This window comes from Arachis duranensis, chromosome 10 (assembly GCF_000817695.3).
Source record: "Arachis duranensis cultivar V14167 chromosome 10, aradu.V14167.gnm2.J7QH, whole genome shotgun sequence".
NCBI lineage: Eukaryota > Viridiplantae > Streptophyta > Magnoliopsida > Fabales > Fabaceae > Arachis > Arachis duranensis.
Window position 1 is genome coordinate 65,128,644 of NC_029781.3, and position 18,543 is coordinate 65,147,186.

The window sequence follows — 18,543 nt, forward strand, 5'->3', positions numbered from 1 at the left end:
TTCTCTAATAAGCACCCAACCCCAATCTGGTTCAACAAAATACTATCTTAATTAGGAATATGAAAGCTAATAAAATTTAATTAAGCATAAAGCAGAGTTTGTTACACACAGAAAGCATATATATAAGAGGAAATAGGAAATGTAAAAGCATATATACTCCTACTACTGCATGTGGACAGTACTCTTAATGTGAAACAGATGAAAACACATAATCGGTGGCTTTCTCAATTAAGTAATCTCCACACAGAAATTAAAATTTCACTAATTAATCAAGATCCATATTATGTATAGTTCTGAGCAGTGAAATTAAGTAAAGCTGATATTGGATCAGAGAGAGGGAGAATGAAGAGCTTTTCACGAACCAGGGATCGCTGGAATATTCGATGAGCTTGCCTGTGGAAGAGAAGACGATGAGTGCGACTTCGGCATCGCATAGCACTGATATTTCGTTTGCCTTCTTCAGCAAACGTACCTATCTACCTATCCTCTGTAACATTGAATCTCCTTCAATCTCCTTATATTCAGCGCATTAAACCTCCTCTGAGAAAATCAATAAACACATCAATAAAGTAAACTTTCTTCTTAATTAATTGAATGGTCTAAGAGAAAGGAAACTAACCAAATCGCCTTCAATGACGTATTTGGAGACTTCATCTCTAAGAGTGATGAGATCCTCTTCGCTGAGATCCTTAGTGACCTTGTTGTCCATGCTTATATCACAGAGAATCTTGCGAGCTCTGCTCCTTCCGATTCCATGGATGTACTGTAGCGAGAACTCGATTCTCTTGTTGTTTGGAATCTCCACTCCGCCAACTCGAGCGCACTCAATGCTTAACACTCTCACCTGAGCACACAAATTCGAAAGTAAACAAAGAAATTTCAGAAATGTAAGGTAGAGTTTGTTTTATGTTACCTTGGGAGGGTTGATAACAGGGAAATAGACAGCTCTGGAAAGAGGTCTAGGGTTTGAGATTAGGGCGAGAAAGGGAGCTTTGGGCATCGCTAGCTTTTGTGCCATGCTCGAGTTGTTCTTCTTCTTTCTCTGCTGCTAGGAAAAAAAACATAACATTGATGATAATAAACTTCAGACCATCTCAAACCATAGAGAAAGAAAACACCTACCAAACCCCAAATCAAAAACAGCAAAAACACAAAGGAAACCTTAAATCAAAGAGATTAAAGATCCAGTACCAGACAAACCATGAAATCGAGAGAATGCCTACATGAGGGGAGCGGTGGTTGAGACCTCGACCCAGCATGCTTCACCAAGCCTGTTGACGTTCGTGAGCGCATAAAGCCTGCAACAGAGATATCAGTCTCTCAGCATCTCCGGCATCTCACCGGCTGACAACAATCCTTTTGAAGATACGGCGTTTGGGAGCGAGACATATACCTTAGGAAAATGAGGATTTGAGACACAGAAAAAGCGATAAACAGAGCGTGAATGGCCAGAGATCATCCGGAGCAGGGGGAGTGAGTTGGCTATGTATTAGAGAATAAAGGTGGCATTTAGGGTTTCAAAAAAGTAACAGAGAGGACAGCACGTCTTGAGGTGAAACCTAGACAATTGAGGGAGACCATAAGGGGATGAATGAAACGTTTAGGTTAGAGGTCATTTCGATTTTTTTATTTTGGTTATTGAGGGGTTGACGCGTGGCTGTATAAGCCACGGCTATTATACAATAGATAGATTACATGTTAGTTAGTTAAACAACATTTCATCAAGGAAGAGCACTAAGATTTTAAGGGCCACCCTACCCTGAGATTTATATTGAGTTGAATGGAAACTCTTGATTTCTACTTGCATGACATACATAACTGATATATGATTTCTGAGCTAGAGAACACACAGCCTGTGAGTTTTAAGCTTTATTGTATGGTTACATCAAACCATAAATTTCATTCCTGTGTGTTTTGCACTTCTTTTCTATGCTTGCAATCCTTACTTTGTTTTAATCTATATGTCCAATATAGAATATAGATACATACCAAAAGATGATTGAGGCCATTACTTGTTTTTGCTCACTTATCCCAAATAGCCTACCATTTCAATCACCTTTGTTTGCCCCCCTTGAGCCTTTTTACCCCTTCTTCTATTTTATAACCACATTACTAGCCTTAAGCAGAAAAACAAAATAAAAATCCCAAGTTAAATCCTTAGTTAGCTTAAGATAGATATTGTGTATAATTTAAGAATGGGAAATTTTATGAGAACATGGGATGATAGAAAAATAAGGAAATTAAATTAAATAAGTTATCTCAAAAATTTGGGAAACATGCTCATGTAAATAATTAAATTACCATGTGCATTAAAAATTTTTTTTTTTAGTAATCAAATAAGGGGATACAAAAATTTCTCCAATGCAAAATAAAAAGAATCAATGCACATGGGACAAAAAAAATCAAAATTAAATGTGGTGCATGAGCATGTAATACAAAAGTGGGAAAATCTGGGTAGCTAAGTAAAGAACATTGAATTTATATAAAGTATGTATGTTAAGTGAGATCTTAGGCTAATCAAGGATTCACTTTGTTAGCTCACTTAGCCTTATATATACATCCTTACCCTTACCTTAGCCCCATTACAACCTGAGAAAAGACCTCATGATTTTTGTATGTCTATATTCCATATTTGTCGATTGGTTAGATGAAAAACAAAGTTTTAGAAAGCATGACTAGAAGAGAAGAGAGTGATTAACCCCAAACACTGAGTGATTAGAGAGTAAACACAAAATCCGGTGAGGGTTCAATAGATCATTCTCATATATCTATATCTAATTATTAATTGTCTTGCAAGTTGTGAACTATCTTAACTCAACTCAATTGTGACTGTGCTTTAATATGATTTGACTTTAATTGTACATATATGATTCCTTGAAGATATGAATTAATTTAACTACATGTAAGCTTTATATACAAGTGAATAATAACTTGGATTGCATGACTCATTTAGGTAGTTTGCATTTAGGATAGATTGCATTGCATTGGATTCCACCATTCTACCTCCATTCTCTTTTCTCTTGAATTAAGCATGAGGACATGCTGATGTTTAAGTGTGAGGAGGTTGATAAACCACTATTTTATTATTTATCTTGTGCTCAATTGAATGATTTTATCAATTCTTCACCCACTTATTCACATGAATTTGCATGGTTTTATAATTCCTTCCTTATGATATGACATATGTGAAAACAAGTTTCCTATGCTTTAGAAATATTAAATTTAATTATCCTTTATTACCATTCGATGTCGTGATCTGTGTGTTGAGTACTTTCAGGCTTTATAGGGCATGAATGGCTTAAAGGATAGAAAGGAAACATACAAAAATGGAAGGAACGCACAAAATGAAGTTTTTGAAGTAAAGCAGCGACGCGGACGCGTGCTTAGCGCAAAAAGCATCGACGCGAGTGCATGGACGATGCAGACGCATGCCTTGAGTAGAACGCAATTGACGCGAATGCGTGACTGACGCGGGCGCGCGGAAGAGCAAAACTCCAAAGGACGCGAACGCGTGACCCACGCGAACGCGTGACCCACGCGAACGCGTGACGGACCCCACGTGCAGAAAATTGCAAAAATCGTCCCAGCGATTTCTGGATCCTTTTTGGTCCAAATCCAGGCCCAGAAAACACAGATTAGAGGCTCTAAAGTGGGGAAATCCATTCAATTCATTCATAGGCATGCATTCAATATTCATAGTTTTAGTTCTTAGATGTAGTTTTTAGAGAGAGAGGTTCTCTCCTCTCTCTTAGGATTATGATTAGGATTAGGATTTCATCTTCTTCAATCACAGGTTCAATGTTCCTTTTATTTATTTTCTCGATTTAGTTTATGAACTCTTTATGTTTAGATTGATTTTCTATTTAATACAATTTGAGGTATTTCAAACTTATGATTGCTTTCTTTAATTTATGTTATTGATGCTTTCGCTTTATCCAAATTATTTTTATTCGAGTAGATTTTCTTCTCTTTTGGCTTTGGTTAATTAATTGGTAACACTTGAGTTATCAAACTCAACAGTGGTTAAAATTGGCAATTGCTAACTGATTTGGATCGCTCTAAAAGTCGACTAGGACTTGAGGATCAATTTAATTAGTCCACTTGACTTTCCTTTAATTAATAAGAGATAACTAAGTGGGATTAAAACCCAATTCTCTTCACACCTGATAAGGATAACTAGGATAGGAATTCCAATTTTCATACCTTGCCAAGAGTTTTATTAGTTATTAATTTATTAATTCCTGTAATTTATTTCTCTTGTTCAAACCTTTTTAAAACCCAAAATACTGTTTTCCATAACCAATAATAAATCATACTTCCCTTCAATTCTTTGAGAAGACGACCCGAGGTTTGAATACTTCGGTTTATAAATTTTGTTGGGTTTGTTACTTGTGAAAACTAAAACTTTTGTACGAAAGGATTTTCTATTGGTTTAGAAAGTATACTTACAACGCGATCATTTTTTTTATTTCTTTACCGACAGGAAATCCGATCGTCAAGCAGCAAACAAGGTCATATTACACGCTTTAAAAAAGAAGTTGGATGACGCCAAAAGCCTTTGGGCCGAACTCATACTAGAAGTCCTCTGGGGGTATAACACTACGCCACAATCATCAACGAAGGAAACACCATTTCGGCTCGTCTATGGATCTGAAACAATGATCCCTTTAGAAATTTCACAAAGCTCGGTCCGTACACGGATCGACGATCACGAAGAAGCTTGGCGAGCCGAGTTAGACATCATCGAAGAAGTCAGAAACATGACAAGTATTCGACTCCTTACGACACAGCAAGCCATAGCTCGGCGACATAATAAGCTCATCAGAAACAAATCATTTGAACAAGGTGACTTAGTCCTCCGGAAAACAGAAACAGCTCGGAAACCTCCAAACCACGGAAAGCTCGCCGCAAATTGGGACGGCCCCTACCGAATAGCCAAGGTCCTCGGCAAAAGGGCATACACATTGGAATCTATGGATGGTACTAGCTTACTTAATACCTGGAGCGTTTCTTCTTTAAAGAAATTCTATAGTTAAAAGTCAAGACCAGGCTAGTACTCTTTTTCCTACTACCAAGATTTTTCCCAAACAAAGGGTTTTGCTTGGAGAGGTTTTAATGAGGCTAGCCTACCTGCACCTTTGTAAATAAAGGTTCATCAATCAAACCAGATACTTTCTAGATATTCACTCCTATATTATTTGTCAATCATTAACCGAGTTAGCAATTCGAAAAAGCTTTTCAAAACACAAGCATTTTCATCAAACAATACTTATAACTTGGCAAACCATTCGACATCTTATCAAGATGTCCCTATCAATAAATCTACCATTGTATTCCATACATCAGATGAATATAACTTACAAAGCGCAAATTACCAAAACAAGGATTATAACTTAATCCATCTCAAAATACAGCGCCATTTTTTGCCTAAAAAGGCAAACAAATCCATAACGCAAATGTTTCAACATACAAAATCCTAAACAAAACACCAATCTAAAAACGTCACAGAAACAACAGTTCATTTCAAAACAAAACTAAGTATTCTCATCTTCGTCCTCCGCAATGCCATCATCATCAGCAAGTTTACCATCTCTGACAATCTTCCCCGGATCCATCTCAGAAAAATCAAATTCAGGAGCTATAAATTTTGCCTGAATTGAAGCCCTTTCAAATCCTTCAACGAAGGAATCCAAAATTTCATTTTGCTTCTTTTGTTCCATGTCTTTCAACTGAGCAATAACCTCGATTAGCCGAGTCTCTGCACTAGCTAAATCGGCTTCCTTTTTCTTTAAGTCCTCCACATCCTTAGTATAGCTGTCTTTTGTTTCTTTCAATAATTTCTCAACATCAATGAGTTTAGTTTGCAGCTCAGCAACCATACCTTTACTCTGGGCCAACTGCTCCTTCAGCATCTCAACCTCCTCTCTCTGCATCGATAACTTCTTGTATTTCACCTCTTGACTACGACCTAAGCTCGCCATGCGAAATCCCACTACCTATAGGTTAAAACAAAATCCTATTTCAAAATAAGAACCACACACAACTCTAACATAATAATTAAAAAAAAAACATTTACCTGCATATACTGCCCGACGGCTATTTCCCCAATCTCATTGGCCAATGAAACATCAGCCGATGATTGGCAAATATCATCGGCCACAGACATATACGGAAAGACACCTCCCCAAACCGATAACCCATCACTATGTTCAGAAACTTCATGTAATTTCTTCTGATTCATCAGAAATGCACGGATCTCTTCCAACGAAATGTCATTCCCCGTTTGACTAGATTCTTCAGATAGGTCAACAACTTCACCCTTTCTCTTCTTCACAAGAACTTTCCTCCGACCAGTTATAGGTTTACTAACCTCAGTGGCAACAGTAGCCTTTTCCTTATTGGATGAGGACACCTCCTTTTCCAGATTTTTGTTCTTAAACCTAGACCTTAGGGAGGAAGCTGAGACACCAGGATACTTACCACCTGCATAAACATACAAAACATGATCAGGAACTTTTCCAGAAAGAAAAAACCAACCAAAATAACAAAACTCACCCAAATATTCTATAACTAAATTCATATTTTCCTCCCACTTTAAAATTTCAAACATAGATATCAAATCATTTCGATCAATTTGCTCCACAAGGAACTCAATAATGCACACATTCCTCAGAGTTATCACCTCGGGTCCAAGTATATTTTGAGGCTCCGAGCACCACCATAGTGGAAACCTCTCAGCTACAAACTCGTCCATATAAAAAGGAAATTGCTTCTCCACACTCTTCACTTTTAGATACATCTCTTTGAATTCTTTAAAGGAGGATTTATATAACTTGAAAATTCCAAATCCAGGAGTACTGTTTAGATTAACCCACCCCCTTTCCAAACCCCTTTAGCTTTAAACAAGGAAAAAAACAAACCCACAGAAGGCTTTTCTTCAAGAATTTCCATTAATACCTCAAAACACCTCACGAATGCCCACCCATTAGGATGCAGCTGCGAAGCAGCACAATTCAGTTGCTTGAGAATTTGACACTCAAAATCAGTAAAAGGCAACTTAACCCTCAGTTCCTCTAGAATGCAACTATGCATATAGAAGTACTCAAACCCCTGACCCCAGTGATAAACTCTATCTTCCACACTACATGGAAATAACTCCATCTGCACACCAAACCCAACCCTCACAACCTTACCAGCATAAATCTCCTTAACAGCCGCTTCATCACAAAACAAAGATACCCGAGACTTAACATCTTCACTAACCCAATCATAAAACCAATCAATAATTTTCTTTTTATCCCTCTCAACACATAACAGAACTCAGATAATGAAAATAGAAGAAGAAGAAGGAAATGAGAAATCAGTAAAGAATACAAAGAACATGCATACATCTTTTACTCATACTGTTTCCAAAGAAGCAATACCAAGGGTCAGGGGTAACCAAATTGAAACTTAACCTTCAAAACTCAATCACATCAAACGGTACAGTTTGTTTTGGAAACATAAAAAGCCATTTAATAAACACAACATTCTTCTCTCTCCTCATTAATGGCTTGACACGACTCCCCACTTTCACCACTAACATTCTTTTTAATGAAGAACGTTGAACTGGGGGCTCCATAACTAATCAATCTAACCGAGTTATAACTCATCAAGAAGCTCAACTTGCTTCATTAAAAATTTGTCAGGCTAAGCTTGGGGGCTGTGATACGGTCATTACGCCTATAAAGCTCGGCATCACACGTCACACCTTGTCGTCATAACTCGACAATAGACGTTACAAATACTGCCTTCATGAGTAATAACTCGGCAAAACCGACGTTATGGACCAAAACCGCCGAGTAAAAGGCAACATAATGATCGGATACGTTATTGATCCTTACCAAGACAGACGTTGAGGATCAACCGTTATTGATAGAGAACCGATCTTATAAAAGCAAGGTAAAAATATCTTTCTAGGACACTTCTTACTTGAATCTCATACTGACTTAAGCATTGGAGTGCCTTTGCAGGTACACTCCCCCTTCATTGTCCACACTTCCGCGAATTGAAAGGAAAAGCTCGGGATTGACGAGCTAAGTAGTGCAGCCTCCTGAGGAGATAGCCCGGCAGACGTTCTATACAAGGAGTCGACCTATTCTACATGCAAGAACAAGTGTAATATGGATAAATATAATCAATGAATCCTTAAAATCAAACCTTTTTTTTATTTTTTATGTTTATGAGTCGTATTTTGTCTATTTAGTTTTTGTTAAAATTAGTATCAAATTGATATTTGGTTAAATACAATTATATTTAAAAGTTTGTCGCTGACTAATAGATTGTTATATGCATAAGGTAGGATTCAAACTCTTAAAACTTATTTAAACAAACGACTAAAGTAACAAATTGACTAATCCATATTGGTTAAATACAGTGAATTTAAAATATGATTCATGTGTTATTTATAAATAATATTATCACCTAATAATTAGTATTTTTATTTAGTATAATTATGATACAAATTATTTAACATGGTCACATAGACAAGATAGAATACAAATTTAGGAAAAAAAATTAAATGGAATAAGTGATGAATTATGCAGTAGTAATTATGATTTAAATTTTATATTGTTAAAACATTTATATTATTGTACAAATTTCATGACAAGACCAAAATAAAGAAGGGTAAACACTAGCTATATGAGTAAACGAAAAATTTATGTAAAAAATGTCAATCGCTAATTAAAATAAAAACTTACAGAGTTGTATTTTTTTCTAATTTCATTCCAATCTAATATGGAATCTATGACAATCCAACACTTAATTAATATAGTTGAAGGCGTGTATCTTTTATTTCACATATGCAATTTTTGTCTTCTATTATTGACAATTAAAATCACACAGCAAACATTATATGCAATAACTTTAAAGGAATTAAATTACGTTTGGTTTGCGTTTTTTATTTTTATTTTTAGTGTTTTTTATTTTTAAAATTTTATAAAAAAAATAAAATAAAAATAAAAAATAAAATTTTATTATTTTTACTTTTTCTTTTATAAAATTTAAAAAATAAAAAACATTAAAAAAATAAAAATAAAACATAAAAACGTAAAACAAACATACTCTTAGTTGTCGATTTTTATTCTATTAATATGCAATTAAATTTATGTTTTAGATAAAATAGTTTCTAACAACAAGTACAATAATAATAAACTGGTTTTTTGTAAACTTCGGTCAAACTATAATTAATTAAGTAATTAATTAGATAAATATTGGCGAAAATAGTTAGAAAATTTAGTAAATAAAATTTAATAATTTAAATATTATATTTGGATTCAGTGAATTTTTTGAGTAGGAAGATATATTTTTCTAAATAAAAGCGCACTGAAAATTTGACCAACAGTATCGGCTGAGATCTTCTGGTACTGCAACTGAAAAAATTAATTCTGGGCAAGATAGGTTAAAAGGTTAAACTTTGCAATTGAGATGGTAAAAATAGTTAAAACGCACATTAAAATATTAATATTAAGGGTTTTGGCTCAAAATTGGGCCAAACGAATCATAGAAGTGAACTGGGCCCAAGTTTGGGCCAAGACCCAACATATATAAACACTAGTTATGAGCATTTCAGCTCATTTACCCTAGAGAATGAGAGAGAGGCACATAGAAAGAAGAGAGTAAGAAACCTTAACTTCCCAAACTTCAAATCACCATAACTTTCTCTTTGGAGCTCCGATTGACAAGCCGTTTGCGGCCACGCGAGGCTGTCTCCTCCTTTTCGATTCTATCAAGGTTATGTGATGAGTATCCTACTGTCCTCTATCCAGTTTCATTTTTCCCTTCAATTCGTGTTTTTTGTTAAGTGTATGTTGAGATATTGTGATTTTGGTTGTTTAGGGGTGCTCTAGTATGAGTTAATAGTGAGTTTCATCCCAAATTTCCATGGATTAAGGTAAAAAACCTCAAAACTCTTATGATTTATCAAATTTATGAATCCTAGGTTGACATTTGTATGATATTAGTTGTGTTAGAGTTGTTGGGTGAGATTTTGGTGCTTTTGGGAATTTTAAATTGGCTTGTGGAACTCTTGGTGGAGTTTGGAGCTAATGCTTGGCAGAAATTTAGAAGAAAGGATCAAATTGTTATGACTACAAGAGGTATGATTTAAGTTTCATTTAAGTACCGTGTGGTGTGATGAGAATTTCTAAGTTAATTGCCCCTAGAATTAAGTTTAAATGGTTTGGTTGGATGAGTTGGTGTGTATAGTTGATGTATAAATGAATTTGATATTAAATAAATATTGTGCATATGTGAATTTGTATTGAATTGATAAGTGTTGGGCCGAAAGCCGTGGAATTAGGCTGGAGGCCCTGGAATTAGGCTGGAGGCCGTGAAGGTAAGTCCAGTAAGTTGTGAAGGGCTATATTTGAGTTTGAATTGTGAATTGTTATGTTTGAGATTGATATTGAATTGTGATAATTGATGCTTGAGGGTTGAATGGTGTGAAATGCCTAGGTTTGAGTATAATTGGTGGTGAATGATTGATTTGGATTGGTTATGGTCGCTTTGGTTGAGTGAAAATGAACTTGACTTGTGAACTTTAGAAATATTGGTGAATTCTATTTTTAGGTAAAAACTTATTTTTGACCAACTTCGGTGGTTCGTAACTCAGTCTTCGAAGTTGAAAAACCTCCAAAACTAGATTTTTATGAAAATTCATTATCGATCTTTCCAACGGTTCAAAAATGGTTGAAAAAGGAATTTTGTAGAAAAACTTTTGAGGCTTTGAAAATTGAATTGAAAAACTGATTTCTGCAACATATCAGATTTTCTATTTTCTGATATGGATGCGTACGTGGCTTTTGACATGCGTATGCGGGCATTGGCCTCTGCCAAGTGCCTCTGCGTACGCAAACATTGCATGTGTACGCGGAATGGTTCAAAATAGGGGTCATGCGTATGTGGCACCATGCATGCGTACGCAACTTACTAAATTTTCACTTCATGCATACGCGGGACCATGCATGCGTACGCGCGACCTCCAGATTTTGCAAAAGTGTATTTTTAATCTTTTAACCATTCCTTTAGCCTTTTAAACCTTTATAAACCTCGATAAGATTCTAGAGCAAAATGAACGATGAGTCTAAGTTATTAATAATTGGAGAATGATGATGGTTTTAGGAGGTTGAGGATTCCCTACGAGTTATACGTTATATATGTGAGTGAAGATCTTGATGAGATTGTGATTAAGAAGTGTGACAGGGATTATTACCCGGAGTGAATAGGCGAGTTGAGGTAGAGGATTCCCTCTCTTGTGTTGTGATTATGATTAAAGAGATAATAAAAATTGTGTAGTGAGGACAGTGGTGTTATCCCGATCATGTAAAGACGATTTGAGATTGAGGATTCTCTCACTTGCTATGATAAACAAGTTGAGGTCGAGGATTCCCTCTCTTATTGTAGTGGACAAGCTTGAGGTTGAGGATTCCCTCACTTGTTGCAACAGAGGGTTGGATAGAAGGTCGAGGATTCCCTTCGGATTGAATCTTGTGATTATTAATTTGAATTCTGGTTATGTTTAATGCTTTGAATTGAAATGAGTTTTGGATTGATATGGTGAGGACGATGGCTTTGCCCGCTCACGAATGGGCAAGTTGAGATTGAAGATTCTCTCTTTTGTTGCGGTAGGCAAGTTGAGATTGAGGATTCTCTCACTTGCTATGATACACAAGTTGCGGTCGATGATTCCCTCTCTTATTGTGGTAAATGAGTTTGAGGTTAAGGATTCCCTCACTAGCTGCACTACAGAGTTAAATAGAAAGTTGAGGATTCTCTTCGGTTTAATTTCGTAATGATTAATTCGGATTGCGGGTAGGTTTGCTTGTGTTGAATTGAAAATGAGTTTGAATTGAAATGGTGAGAACGGTGGTTGGATTCCGTCCACTAATAGGCAAACTGAGATAGAGAATTCTCTCTCTTGCTGTAATGGACAAGATGAGATTGGAAATTCCCTCTCTTGATGCGGCGGGCAAGCGAGGTTGATGATTTTCTCTCTTGCTACATTGGAAAATTAAATGAAGAAGGTTGAGGATTGTAAGAACCCGCGTTTTCATGTAAAATCGTTTTAAAAATAATTTTAGTGCCCAGAATAGATTCAAAATTTAGAAGTTTTAATTTGAAAATAAAATGTGAAATTTGGTTTCAGTGAATTTTTCTGAGTCAGAATATGTATTTTTTGAGAAAAATCGAGAAAAGCCACGAACTGGCAGCCGAACCGGCCAAACCGGTTTAAGTCTGTCCGGTGCTGTGTTTTTAAAAAAATAAGATTTTGGAAAATTGGTTTATTGTTTTAAAAGGACAAAAATAATTTTTGAATTGAAAATCGGGCACTAATCTTAAAGGTTTTGGCCCAAAGTGGGTCAAACAAACCAAAAACACTAACGGATTGGATCGGGCCCAAACCGGACCCAAGGTCCAACATATATAAGGCCAATTAATGAACATTAAGCTTATTTTGACCTAACTTGAGAGAGAGGGGCGCAGATTGGAGATGAGAGGAGAAGAGGGGAATGTCACTATTCACCCTCACTTTCTTTTGCTTGTAACTTGAGCTACGAACCTCCGATTAACGAGCTGTTTGTGGCCACGCAAAGCTCTTGACGAGCTATTTTTTTCTATCTAAAGAAATCTGGTAAGGAATCGCGTTCTACTTCCCAGTTTCCAGTCCTAAGTTCAGCGCATTTTTGTGTTTGGTTTTTGAGTAGATTTTGTGGTTTTGCTTGTTTAAGTAATCTCTAGAAGCGGGTAATTGATGGATTTTACCCCTAATCACATTGGATAAGGTAAGGTTTCAGTAAATTCTTGTGTTTAGTTGTTTTGTGTATCTTAGGTTTTGATGTTGGTATGTATATGTGATATTAGATTGAGTTTTGGTGTTAGTTGGAGTTGGTTGAGGCTTTGGAGCAAGCTTGGTGGCTTCATTTTGATGTTAGGAACATTTTGGGAATTGATCAAGGTATGGTTTCGGTTTTCTTTATGTAATATATAATGTTCATGGACACTTAGGCTAGTTGACCCTAAGATAGGATTGAATGTTGTTGGTGTGTGAATGATTATATATGAATTAGTGCTAATTCTTGGTTGCATTGGATTACTGTGGTTGATGATGATTGTTGGAGATTATTGGTATTGATGAGTATTCATGGTGATTATTTATATGGGTTAATATTGATGATTATGATATGTAACGATATATGTTGTTGGTGATTATTGGTATTTAATGGTTATGAAGGTTGATGATGAATGTGTGAATTATTGTTGTTGATGAGAGAAAAGGTTTTGGTTGTTGAGGGTTGGTAGTGATTATGAGTGTAGTTTCATGATTGGATTGGCAATTATAATTTGGTAGTGATATATGGATTCTTGATGTAGGAATTGTGTAAATTGTTCATCATTGAGAATTTTGATTGAGGATTATGGTTTTGTGTTGGTTTATGGAGAGAATGTTAAGTGAATTAGGTATGGAGGTGATGGAAGTATAATGGAATGTTAGAGTGTAGTGTGCAGTAGAGTTTTATGATATTTGAGTATGATTTTGGTTTGTTTTGGTTGTGAAAATTGGAAAATTGTGAAGTTTGAGGTTTTGGGTAAAAATGGATTTTTTGTGAGCTTTGTCTGATCATAACTTTTGCCTCGATTTTCAAAATTGATTGGAATTTGTTTTAAATTAAAGATGATCTTAAGAGCTTTAAAATGATATAAAGTTTGAGGAGAATGTATTTTTGTAGAGGGAGTTATGATCATTCAAAGTTGGTGTTGAAAACTTGAAATTCTGCAAAGTTACAGAATTCTGAGTTTTCTGGTATGTGCGCACGCACACTCTGCGCAAATTGTGACCTGTGCGCACGCACAGACCTGTGCGTCCATAAACGCAGAGGCAGGTAATCTGCTTGCAGCGCTGGCACAGCTTGTGCGCGTGCACACCGATGGAAAATTGCAACCTGTGTGTACGCACAGACCTGTGCACACGCACACGTTGGGAAGGCCAGTCTGTTGGGGGCGCTAGCATACCTTGTGCGAGCACACAGACCTTATAAATTTTGGTACCTGTGCGTACGCAGAGGGATCTTCCTGGGCGTGCGCACGCACACACTTGTACATACGCACACGCCCTGTTTCATAATTTTAAACTTTGTTTTCAACTGTTTCACCTTTCCAACAAGGCTATAAGCTTCTATAACACCATTTTAAGGTTTTTGGGCTTAGATTTGAGTATGGAAATAAGGGAAATAGGCTAAGGGTTTTAGTTGATGATTATTTTGGAAAGTTAGAGAACAGAGGTTTAGGTTTCTGTTGTATTGATGTTGAGTCTAGTTGAGAGAGAAGGAAGAATAGTGAACTTGGTGAATGACTAAGGTTGATGGAATGAGTATGAGTGGGAGTGTGTGTTATGAGGAGTGGCCTTTGAGATTGAATATTTAATTATACTATGCATTGTTCTCCGTCGTAGGGGTGGCAGAATCCCGCCTACGTTCGGATGTGAGAGTTGAAGCTGGGCTTCTCATTCATGCTTTTCGCAACCAGAGGAAGGTAGTAGGGCATGTTTCCTCGGAATATTTTTCTCTGAAAGGAGAATGTGGTAGGGCACTTATCCCTCGGAATTATCCCTCCTGAAAATGTGACTTCTCTCTGATTGCAAGGTGGTAGGGTACTAACCCACAGAATCATGCGACAACCAGAGGAAGGTGGTAGGGCACGTTCCCTCAGAATATTTCCCTCTGAAAGGAGAAGGTGGTAGGGCACTCTCCCTCGGAATTTTCCTCCTTATGCGCAATAGAGAGACTAATCCGGGAGTTGTCGACCGGATTTGCTGTCGGGTTTGGCACAATAACCGACATGTGATATCACAGCCAATAGGGCATACATTCATCATGTGCATATTCTATATGCTTGCTTGCTTTGTTACTTGAGTTTGCATAATTGTATAACATGCCTATTTGCTTCTTGAACTACTTGTTGTATATGAAGATTATCTGTGTTTTATTTGTTTGCATTCATTGTGATTGACTGGTGCTTGGGAGGTTAGGTAGGGGTGGCGATGAAATCGCACTGAGGTTAGGTTGGTGAAGCTGTGAGATACAGTGGTGTGATTAGTGTTATTTAGAACTCCCATAGTTCAGATAACCCAGTTTATGGTTTAAGTTCTTTATTTATTTATATTGTTAAGCTTGAATACCCGTATGCAATGTGAAGTTCTAGGATTGCCTTCGGCGTCCCGGGGCCTTACATCTTACATCATTGGGCACTATTACCATACTGAGAACCTCCGGTTCTCATTCCGTACTTTGTTGTTATTTTTCAGATGCAGATCATAATCTACTTCGGTGAGATTGTAGATATGGTAACAGAGCGGAGCATGATTTGTTTCTTGTTTATTTCTGTTTTACTTTCATCATAGTATTCTCTCTCCTTTTGTATATTTATCCTTATGGCCTTAAAGGCTTACTTGAGAGATAGGATGTATAAGCTGTTTTGATTCTAAAATTCTGTATCTCTCTATTTGTAACTAGTCAGCTTAAACTCTGCAAGCTGCGGCTAGTTTTCTATGTTTATATTACTATATCTATACATTTGTTCTATTCTCTTGCACCTATATCTTGTATCTTGTGTGTTAGTTTTGTGTGAACATTTCACGCTTCTGAAATAAAGGTTTTTTTGCTCACTCTTTCATCAGACTTCTAGATTATATTATTTCTTTCTATATATAAATATGTATAAGCCTTAGAATTGCTTCAATTGCATACTCTGAGCGTTTGTCATGTATTAGGTCTTGTCGAATGACGAGAATTAGAGCTTTATGCACATGACGGTCTATTGATTAACGCCATTAGTCTTGCGTTGCGTAATTCCTGATATTAAGTTTGACCAACTTAATACTAGTGAATTATGTATATGAAAGCACTAATGGGTTATCATATATGATACATGAGTTTTGAGTAAGGTAAATCGCGGATTTTGGGAACGTTAGAAACTATTTCTCGAGGTTGCTCAGTTATGTGCTTTGGATTCTGTTGGATGTCCTGTGACTTATTGTTTCTTAACCTATCTTGATGTTCTTGTTGCCATTTCTTTTGGGGAGCAGTTTGGTGTTTTCAATCCTATTTTTCTGTTCATATGCTTTCTTCTTTGATCCTAAATTGCATATGCCGGTTGAATTCCTTGGTGTATCTATCTTCCTCTGTTTGAGCTCTTTTTCTTGATCCATGTAATTTTTTGACATGACTCTGAACTTGTCTAGATGCAGTGTGCCTTTTTATGTCCTTACTCCTAGTCTTGTTTAAAGAAATGGTGATTCAGTTATTCTCTTAATTGACTATATTTATAACCAATTTTCAAACTTTTATAAAAATCGCTTCTGATTTGATATACACCTATCTATATAAAACTTTGAAAATTCCTTATGCAATTTAAAAACTATTTATTTCTAATACCTCTCCTGTTCTTTTACTGGTTTACGGAACTACACTTATTTTAAGTACAATTTGACTTTCCAAAATAATTCTATTACGGTTCCTATACGTAACTCTACTTGATTATGTACTTAGGTATTTTTAAATTCTTAAAGGAAAGGCTTTTCGCTTTTATTCCTGTTAGTTTTCATTTGACAAATTGACTTTAATTTAGCATGATGCATTATTTACGCATTTGTTGTTCTTTTGAAAATATTGGGTTCATACCTTTCCTCTCAAGTACGGGCTAGTTCTTTAAGCTTTTATTTCTATGGTTGCGATACTTGATTTTATTTTTAACTAATCTTTTTCTTTTATGAACACCACCAGTAGTCTCAGTTTTTCTTCTCTTGTGAATTTCATACTCCTCTAAGTCAGCTTAAATTTGTTTCTATCTAGTGTATTGTTTGTCCTCTTAATTGTCATTCTTTAGTCAAAGGTTCCTTCTTGAAACTTCACTATTGATTGAGTTGTCTTTCTTGACGTGTGTTACCTTCTTTTGGACCAATGGAAAGCTTATTTGGTGTCTCATGCTTCGTGGGTCTTATTTGAACTTCCTTGATTTAAGATCCTTTCTTGTTTTGTCTGATTTCTTTTTTTTGTACATCTTAATATTCTTGAATGTTCTTATGTGATGGCAATTTCAAGTGTATTCTTAGAGTTTTGATGTGAACTTTTGAAATAAGTTTTGGATTTTCTCAAGAAATATAAATCAATTTTTCTCGCTTAAATTGCATCCATGCCTATCCTTTAAATTGACAAAGTTGTTTTGAAGTTGACACGCACTATTTTAAATAAAGTTTTGGAACCGACTGATAAGCAAATTTTTACCACGGAGTTTCCTTTTCTAAATAAAGTTTAACTTGTTCCATATTTGCTATAAAATTTCATACACGCTTGTTTGAATTTAAACTTTGAGAATTCTTGAACAAACTTTTGATTTTCTTACAACCTTGCTATAATATCAGTGTATACCTTTATCTGATTGAGTACCTAAATGTCTTTCAGGATTTTCAAAAAATTATTTTGGCCTTAACCCAATTGACTTTCATTTTTCAAACCTCACCTATTCACTCTTTTACTTGGAAACTATTTAGACAAAATGCAATTTAGTTTCTTTTAACCATATTGCAATTTTGATATATGTTTCTGTCACCCTTTTGTGAAATGCGAGTTACATACCTTTCTTTTAGCACATGAGGTGATCTTCTTTCAGTTTTTTATTCCTTATATTCAAATGTACTATGTGTACTTAATCATAAATTTTAAACCTTGAGAGTGTCATCATTAGCTTTAGTTAACCTTCTTCTGTGATTTCATACTTGTTAACTCAGCTTGATTTAGTTCCAAACTACTGCCTTGCTTATCCTTTTTGTGTCCCTATCAATTATCTCTAATTCAGAAGTCATCCTTGAGGTTGCTAAACTGGATTTCTTTCCAATACTCTTCATCAATTGTACATCCTTGTTTACTTGTAGATTCAGTAGTTCTTTCAAAACTCTTGCGGAGACTATCTTTATTGTTTGTCCTTCTTTTTCAAATTCTTTTATCTTTCTGAGTAAACTTGAGAATTATTTTGATGTCACGTGCGATCTTTAGGTATAGTAATGCGATGTGTTAGTTCTTTAAGACCTGTTTATGGATACGGAAGGTGAAGCGGTAAGTGTGTAACGTTATGAGAAGTTGTGAGAGTTTCGTTTCTCATGGAAGAGTCTACGGATGTTAGGTTTGTGACCAGTTCGTGGAGTTGCGGTATATCGGTTGAAGGGTACTACTCAACACTGATGGCAGGAGAAGTGCCGACTGTTTCTTTTGCGGTTTTTACTTATGATTTTCAGTTTCTAATTGGTATGATTTTGAACCAAGTTGAAAAGGGTTTTAAAGGCTAACATGATTTTCAAATTTGGTTTGAGAACTTTTGGTTTAAATGTTTTGCTTTTGAAATTAAATCGAAACTCTTGGTCTGAATAATATGGTTTACAGAAAAAGTGAGTTTTATTATTTTCTTGATTTGTGATTTGGTTTATAATTTATCTTATCAAAACAAGATTCA

At 35.7% G+C, this 18,543-nt stretch overlaps 1 protein-coding gene across 1 annotated transcript; it reads right to left on the reverse strand.

The window, feature by feature from the left end:
- Positions 1 to 368: 368 nt before the first annotated feature.
- Positions 369 to 1,033, reverse strand: LOC107469889 (30S ribosomal protein S13, chloroplastic-like). The gene is made up of 3 exons (XM_021133956.2): positions 914 to 1,033; positions 620 to 844; positions 369 to 540 (listed from the first exon to the last, which is right to left on the reverse strand). The coding sequence occupies exons 1-3, from the start codon at positions 1,016 to 1,018 to the stop codon at positions 481 to 483; spliced, it is 390 nt and encodes a 129-aa protein (XP_020989615.2). The 5' UTR covers positions 1,019 to 1,033; the 3' UTR covers positions 369 to 480.
- Between the last annotated feature and the right edge of the window lie 17,510 nt (positions 1,034 to 18,543).